Raw genomic sequence first — 8327 nt, 5'->3', positions numbered from 1 at the left:
GACTCCACGGCGGGATGGGTTTGTTTGTTTGGCTTCCTTCTCCCCACCCCTTTCTCCCTCCTCCATCCTCTTCCCCCTCCCGGCCCGCTCGCCGGGCTGCCGCGAGACCTCGCCCCTCCTCTGCTCCCGCCTCCCGCCGTCGCCGCCTCTAATGAGCATCTCTGCCTTGCTTTGGATGGGCCGGTGCTGCTGTCGCTGCTGCTGTCCGCGCGGGTTGTGGATGTTGTCGGCTCCGTGTTGTGATGACAGGAGAATGTGTGTGTGTCCCGGGCCCAGACGAATTGGTAGGTATCCGCTTAACTACATGCGTCGGGTACCCAGGAAGAATGGTGACCGGTTTTGTGTGTGGATGATGTTGGGCTTGTCGGTGTGGAATTAGGGGTGAGATAGATAGGAAAAGAAGACAAAGGAGTCCTGGACCGGGATAGCTTTGATGCCTTAATTGCGATTTTCAGATAGGGACAAAGGGAACTGATCAAACAAGTGCTGGCCGGGTGCTTTGTGTCTTCTGAAGGAATGCCGTTTTTCATTCAGTTAAAGGCAGGAGCTGTGAAATAGCTCAGCATTTCCAGAAAATGCTGAAAAATCGGAAAGACTATGCAGTGTGTTTAATGTAATCAGATTACATAAACCGAGATTCTGACATATCCAATGACTAGTTTAACATTTCTTTTTCATTTGCATCAGAAGCTTTGCAAAGCTAAATAGCTCTGGAGTAGGCACTGATAGCATTTTCTCATTAATTTGGCCGCAGGTTTATTGATGAACAGAATGATGTCTTGGCCCAGGCTTAGCCGATCACATCAGTAAGAATGGAGGGGGCTCTTTCCTGTATCAGGTTGCAGCACATCTTTTCTTATTAGTCGTTGACAAAATCAGCCAAATCTTCCTAGGGCTCAGATGCTGCATATAATGTAGCTGTGTCTGGATCGTGGGGTAGGAACTTTTCGGTAAAATTGTAGTTAGGAATAACTTTAAAAAAATTGACATTGCTCCAGTCTACCAAAAATTGTACCATGTTTTTTTACTGCGTAATCAAGCACCTGCTACTTTATTAATTTAGCAAGTTTATTAACAAAAGTTTTGATTGCATAAGGTTTTTTATTGGATCAGAAGATATTTAGAAAGATAAAGAGTTTTTCATGCTCAGTTATTGTTAATCAGCATTTGAATGTACATTGACTTCTAAAGGCATCTGGTATAATATACAGTATATACCATTTATAGCGAGCGGTATGAGGGTCGGGGATTTAACTCAGTGGTTCCACCGCTTGCCTGGCAAGCGCAAGGTCCCAAGTTTGATCCCAAATACAGAAAGAAAGAAAGAGAGAGAAGGAGATGGAGGGGTAGAGAGAGAGAGACTGTAGTGACAATGATATTATGCTCACTCAGAGCTGGGTTTTCATGAATTCCACCTTCCCTAAGAATTTGTCTTTTGAAGGCATTTTAGGAGCTGGAGGTTTCCGATTCTCAGTCCATATGTTAAACTCCTGAATAACTGAAAAAATACAGTTGAAAAATTTCACTCGTTGCTTTCTGTCTTTAATCCCCCGTACTTATGCTTTGATGGGAAAACGTAGTTGAATATTTGAGTGCTTGGATTTAAATATTGTTCAAAGGGCCTGCTCCATGAATTGTGCTCTTGCCACAAACTTCATTCATTTTGCAGTCAACAATAAGAGCAGAAATATTATCAAAACACGGGAATTTAAGGAAAAAGCAGGTCTCCTGGGCTTATGTCATGCGGTCAAACCTTATTCTGCATTTATCACCCTTCCTACCCCATCGTAAGTTTTAAAGTGAGGACAAATAGAGACTTAGGAAATTATGAGGAAATTTTATTTTTATAAATATTGCATCTGTTACACATTTTTAATAATAGAAATATCTTTATACTCAGTTAAAAATGAGTTCATGTGTTTTTTGCATGCAAACCTGAAAAGAGATAGGATTTGCATCTGGAGGCCAGTGTCAGGTGGCTCAACATTTGCGCACATCTCCTGGCTCAGTCCTGTACACTTAACCTTTGGATGACTTTCAGGTATTCAGTTTGAAGTGCTGTTATTTAACTGCTGTTATTTAGTCCTCGTAGGTTCTTGTTCTTCTGGAAGTTCTATTTTGCATCGCTGCATTTCAAGATGTTTATCGAGTTATAGATTCTTATTTTCAAAATTCTGGTCATTACTTTCTACTGCCTGATCTTGAATTCATTTTTGTAAACAGATCCCTTCTTAGATAGTACAGTTAAAATAATGGTATTTTCTATTACTTAGAAATGGTGATCTGTATGACTGGTTTAAACATTGCTCATTAGGAAAGCAAACAAGAAACAGTGATTTTTCAGTGTTTAGCTTCTCTGCTTCCCTACTTGGCATTTCTCATAGAAAAGGTGCATGAAAATACTTTAATATATTGCCAACACTATAATACCTGTAAAATTTTCTCTTAATCAGTTCAACCTCTGCAAGGAATAGTTGATATTAAGATTCAGTTGGATTTATTTTCCTTATTCCATGTTGCTTACTCTATTTGTTTATTTAAAATATTGTTAAAGTATAATCCAATAAATAATTTGAAGCAGTATCTTAAGAATTTAGGGACATGGGCCAGGGATTTGCCTCAGGGGTTCCACTGCCAGCCTCATAAGTGCAAGAGCCCGAGTTCTATCTCCGGTACCAAAAAGAAAAAAGAAATTCAGAAACAACTGTTATTGAGAAAGAAAGGGGTTTTTAAAACCACATCTTTATTATCCAGAATAATGATTTACATTCACTAAATTTTCCACATGAATTCCCAGCAAATTATTTTGTGTCATATGATTTTTAAATATTTGTAATTATAATGCCATACCTTTATAATGCAAACCTACTATATGGCTATTTTTGATTGATCTCCTTGGGCAAAGAGAAATCTTTTTCTAATATAAGAGAAAAATTTTTCTAGAGGCAATTCTCCTTGGGGTCCATATAGATAAAAAGAATATTAATATAGCTTTCTTTTATGACTGCTAAGCAAAGGACAATGATAGCAAGTAAATTCTAGAACGCGGTTATGTTACTAGCAAAGCAGTAGACCTACTAGAATACTTCATTATTTTATCACGAAGGACATAGTATAATTCGGCAATGAATAAATGAAATGTGAATTTTCTTTCAAAGCCTTACCTCAACAAATAGAAGGACATAAATCCTAGAAGAAGCTTAGCGAGCCTCTGCTTCTGTATGTTCACTTACAGTTTCAGAGAATGAGACTCACTGAGGTGAACTGTCTTTTCCAGGATTATTTGGTGAGTTGGTGATAGAACTGTGCCCCTGAGCTCCTTAGCTTGCTGAGTTGGCACAGTGGTCTAGAGAGGTAGGCTTTGCAAGATCACCCAGTGACAAACAGGAAGGAATTTTTATTTCATTAGGTAGAAAATGTTTGTGTATTTTATAATAAATATTATATTAATAGAGTGGTATGTGTATAACATTTACAAGTAATGTGTAAATATGCATATGTTGAAGATGCATCCTAACACTTTTTGGTAGTAGTCCTCTGTAATCAGATGCTGACAGTTAACCACAGGTCTCAAAACAGAATCTTCAGAAATGGGAAAAGTCTTTGCACAAGTGGGAGATCAAAGCCTTTTTTTGAAAAAGATAGAGACAAGAGATTGGCCAGGTAGTCTACTGCGGCATAATGTTATATAACCTTCATTTCCTCAGCTTTTCCTGGCCAACTTTATGGTACATTCTGTGCAGCTGAACCGCAGAAAGAAATACAGAGAAAAGTGAAGTTCAAGTACAGTTCAATCCTGGCTCCATGAGTGATTAGGAGTATTAATTGCCATAGGACTCTGTGTTCTGTAGAAATAGTATATGACATGTGTATAAATTACAGTACCTCCTAGCATGGTGCTTAACGTGTAAATTCACTTACTATATTCTATAAAAGCAAAGCTAGATTAATCTGAGGTGTAACTCTTTTCTTTGTGTACATCTGTCTTAATTTGCTGTCCAGGAATCCCAGTCAGAAGTTCCAGCCCGCCGCTCTTCTCTGATGCCATGCCAGCACCGACTCAACTGTTTCTTCCTCTTGTCCGAAACTGTGAACTGAGCAGAATCTATGGCACTGCATGTTACTGTCACCATAAACATCTCTGCTGTTCGTCACCCTACCTTTCTCAGAGTTGCCTGAGATACACACCTCATCCAGCATATGCTACCTTTTGTAGGCCAAAGGAGAGCTGGTGGCAGTATACCCAAGGGAGGAGATATGCTTCCACGCCACAGAAATTTTACCTCACACCTCCCCAAGTCAACAGTATTCTTAAAGCTAATGAATACAGTTTCAAAGTTCCAGAATTTGATGGCAAAAATGTCAGTTCCATCCTTGGATTTGACAGCAATCAGCTGCCTGCAAATGCCCCCATCGAGGACCGGAGAAGTGCAGCTACCTGCTTGCAAACCAGAGGGATGCTTCTGGGGGTTTTTGATGGCCATGCAGGCTGTGCTTGTTCCCAGGCAGTCAGTGAAAGACTCTTTTATTACATTGCTGTCTCTTTGTTACCCCATGAGACTTTGCTGGAGATTGAAAATGCAGTGGAGAGTGGTCGGGCACTGCTGCCCATCCTCCAGTGGCACAAGCACCCCAATGATTACTTCAGTAAGGAGGCATCAAAATTGTACTTCAACAGCTTGAGAACTTACTGGCAAGAGCTTATAGACCTCAACACTGGCGAGTCAACTGATATTGACGTGAAAGAGGCTTTAATTAATGCTTTCAAGAGACTTGATAATGATATCTCTTTGGAGGCTCAAGTTGGTGATCCTAATTCTTTCCTCAATTACCTGGTGCTTCGGGTGGCATTTTCTGGGGCCACTGCTTGTGTGGCCCACGTGGATGGTGTTGACCTTCATGTGGCCAATACTGGGGATAGCAGAGCCATGCTGGGTGTGCAAGAAGAGGATGGCTCTTGGTCAGCAGTCACGCTCTCTAATGACCACAATGCTCAGAATGAAAGAGAAGTGGAACGGCTGAAATTGGAACACCCAAAGAGTGAGTCCAAGAGTGTGGTGAAACAGGATCGGCTGCTTGGCTTACTGATGCCTTTTAGGGCATTTGGAGATGTAAAGTTCAAGTGGAGCATTGACCTTCAAAAGAGAGTGATAGAGTCTGGCCCAGACCAGTTGAACGACAATGAATATACCAAGTTTATCCCTCCTAATTATCACACACCTCCTTATCTCACTGCTGAGCCGGAAGTAACTTATCACCGATTAAGGCCACAGGATAAGTTTTTGGTGTTGGCTACTGATGGGTTGTGGGAGACCATGCATAGGCATGATGTGGTTAAGATTGTGGGTGAGTACTTAACTGGTATGCATCACCAACAACCAATAGCTGTTGGTGGCTACAAAGTGACTCTGGGGCAGATGCATGGTCTTTTAACAGAAAGGAGAGCCAAGATGTCCTCAGTATTTGAGGATCAGAATGCAGCGACCCATCTCATTCGCCATGCTGTGGGCAACAACGAGTTTGGGGCTGTTGATCACGAGCGCCTCTCCAAAATGCTTAGTCTTCCTGAAGAACTTGCTCGGATGTACAGAGATGACATTACAATCATTGTAGTTCAGTTCAATTCTCATGTTGTAGGGGCATATCAAAATCAGGAATAGTGAGTGGTTCTTACCTGGCAATTCTCAAACTAACAGGCAGAGTTTTCAGATGATACTAATATAATAAACATTTCCAGTGGGTCATTCTAAACATTTACCTGTTTAATATTCTAGGTAGTCCAGTATTCCATATTGATTTTGATCTGATAAGATCTTGAGTGTCTGGTTATGCCTAACCTCACTCACAGCAGCTGCACTTAAGGCAAGTCAGTTTCATATTGCAGGTGTCAAGACATTTACTTCTTTTTACCAACCTGAGAAAATCAGGACTATCTGGCATATATTATCTTGAATAGGCCAAAAGCCGGGATCGTCCCATTTGTATTTTCTTGGTAAAAGGAAACAAACATTACTGTTCACACCTGCAGATCCCTTTCTTCGCTAAGATTCTAACGTACATGAGAACATTCATTTATTGCATGACTTTGTAGATATATAATCTATGCATTATTTACATAAGTTTATTTTAGCCTGAGTGATTTTTCAGATCCAGTACTTTAAGCCATAAATGACCATGAACCAAGCAATCTGAATTTGTCTGCTTTTTGTTGTTTGGTTTTTTTTTTTTATCTGATAGAATGCCTCTTAAATGGAAGAACACACTATATTCCCCACGCCTGATTTTCTTAATGTAATTGAAATGTTTCCTGTTTTTCCACACACTGGAAGACAATAAAGCTTTTTACTTGTATCTACTCTTATGTTGATGTTAACCAAAGGAAAAAGATTTTTTTTTTTAGTTTATTTTAGTGAAAATTTATTTGGTTTGAAATAAAGAAACACAGAATAAAAAGAAGAGACTGGTATGTTCAGTGATTGTCATCTGTAACCACCGGCACATCACTCTTGTGTCATCCTCAGAGATTTGGCACGCTGTGTGTGGTGGGTAGACTTCTGCTGGGAAATCATATTTCTTATTCAGTACTGATAAGAATTTTTATTAATTTTGAAATTTTAAGAATGACTTAAGTAAGTGTAAATATCAGCAGTTTGGGTAGTTACCAAGGCTTACTGGTAACATCGTTACTGAGCACAAGGAAATGTTTTATTTTCCCCACTTATATATGTCAGTTAAAGTATTTGCTTTAAAATCCCTAAACACTTTAAACATAATATAGCTTAAGATATATGTGTTAGATTATATATATGAGAAATTTTAAATGGTAACTATTGTGCATGCCTGATGTAATAGAACACTTACTAGCATCAAGTGTTTGCAGCAGTCTCCATAATCATATGCAGTCCCTTCTAGCACTGTATCAAAGTAAATGAAAATAAATATGTTCAAATTGGCTCTTTGGGAGCTTATTTGATATGCATCAAATGACATTTTGTTCCTGTGTTTAATGGTGATCTGTGTACAGCTGTGTGTATATTTTCATCATTTAAAAAAAGGACTATGTTTGAAAGTCACGTAGATTTTAATATAAAACATGAACTTTTTCTTGTATAAATTAGTTGAGTATTTAAGCCTTTTTCAGAATTCTGTTGGATGTGAACTAGATAAGATACTGTGCACTGTATAGTAAATCAGTGTATTAGGTACAAAATTTGTTCCAGTTGAAAATAGACTCAGGAAGATTGCAGCTCAAATTGCTTCTTGTGCTGTTGGTTTTCTGAGATATTTTTGTATTTTAAGTTAGTTTAGACCCTTTTTTCTAAGTATTTTGGAAGGGTAAAGGCTGTACTATGTATTTATTTCTAAATGTTTTGACACAGACTTTGTCTTTTAATGAAATATGTGATTGTGATAGCCAAACCCATTTTTAGCTAGTATTTGAATTGCTTTTAAAAACCACCATTGAAGAGTTCCATATTATATAGTGCATATAGTTATCTACTGAAGATATTCTACATAGAACAGGAAATATAAATTTGGTTTCCTGTGACTATGATCATGATCTAAATAGTTACTCTTATCACACAAGAAGTTTAGTCTACAAGAGCCCCAAGAGTTGGAAAGCTGGTCTACTTTGTATAGAAATGAAAACAAAGTATGGAGTTGATATTACGGAAATGAAGATAATTGGGAGTTAGAATCTGAATGTTCTCATCTAAAAGTTAGATTTTAATCTTTTTTTTTTTTTTTTTTGGTTTTTGAGACAGGGTCTCGTGTAGTTGAGACTGACCTGTGGATTTTAATCTTAATTGGTTGTCACACTGGTGTAATATCTGGAATTAAAGTCAAAACACGTAAACTTTCATTTAAGCTTTTTAAAATTTTTATTTAAACTAGCATACCTATTATTTCTGTATTTATATTTAATTGGTGGTTCATGATCTATTTAATGTACCTTGATTAGTTAAAAGAAATGTTAGTATGGTATATAGTACTTCACAGGAACAGTCTTATAAAAGGTGAATCTGTGGGAAAACGTTTGAAACCGTTTATATCTAATGTAAAGAATGGTCAGAGATATGGCCACAATGAATTAAAGCTTTATACCTACTTTCTGAATGGTCTATGTTGGGTTTTTAATAGTAGCAAGATTCATTAGATGATTTCTGTTAGTGATAGGTTATCTCTAAATTTAGGATCCAAGAAGTAAATAGTACTTTTTTAGTTGAGATATTTATATTTACATTCAATAAAATGGAACAATTTAAAATTTGTGAGATTTGGCAAGCACCATTCCAGTAAAAAGAGAACTCTTCCATTACTCCAGG

General features: G+C 38.0%; 1 protein-coding gene across 2 annotated transcripts; it reads left to right on the top strand.

Moving 5' to 3' along the window:
* The first annotated feature begins 68 nt into the window (after window positions 1–68).
* Pdp1 (pyruvate dehyrogenase phosphatase catalytic subunit 1) lies at window positions 69–8117 on the top strand. 2 transcript variants are annotated; one of them, XM_010619625.3, is made up of 2 exons: window positions 69–284; window positions 4003–8117. In XM_010619625.3, the coding sequence occupies exons 1-2, from the start codon at window positions 152–154 to the stop codon at window positions 5658–5660; spliced, it is 1791 nt and encodes a 596-aa protein (XP_010617927.1). In that variant the 5' UTR covers window positions 69–151; the 3' UTR covers window positions 5661–8117. The 2 variants fall into 2 exon arrangements, with proteins under 2 accessions (XP_010617927.1, XP_010617928.1); XM_010619626.3 differs by lacking the exon at window positions 69–284 and adding an exon at window positions 2019–2041 and having other exon boundaries at window positions 4003–8116.
* The last annotated feature ends 210 nt before the right edge of the window (window positions 8118–8327 follow it).

Source organism: Fukomys damarensis, unplaced genomic scaffold (assembly GCF_012274545.1).
Source record: "Fukomys damarensis isolate Sample0158 unplaced genomic scaffold, DMR_v1.0_HiC HiC_scaffold_5, whole genome shotgun sequence".
Taxonomy (NCBI): Eukaryota; Metazoa; Chordata; class Mammalia; order Rodentia; family Bathyergidae; genus Fukomys; species Fukomys damarensis.
The sequence above is the reverse complement of the archived record's forward strand: the minus strand, read 5'-3'. Positions and strand labels throughout refer to the sequence as shown.

What these genes read in the sequence shown, in the direction of transcription:
- Pdp1 (XM_010619625.3), top strand. Translation starts at nt 152, where the DNA reads ATGAGCATCTCTGCCTTGCTTTGGATGGGCCGGTGCTGCTGTCGCTGC. An exon ending in TCCCGGGCCCAGACGAATTG is followed by an intron (nt 285 to 4,002) that starts GTAGGTATCCGC and finishes TTTGCTGTCCAG; the next exon opens with GAATCCCAGTCAGAAGTTCC.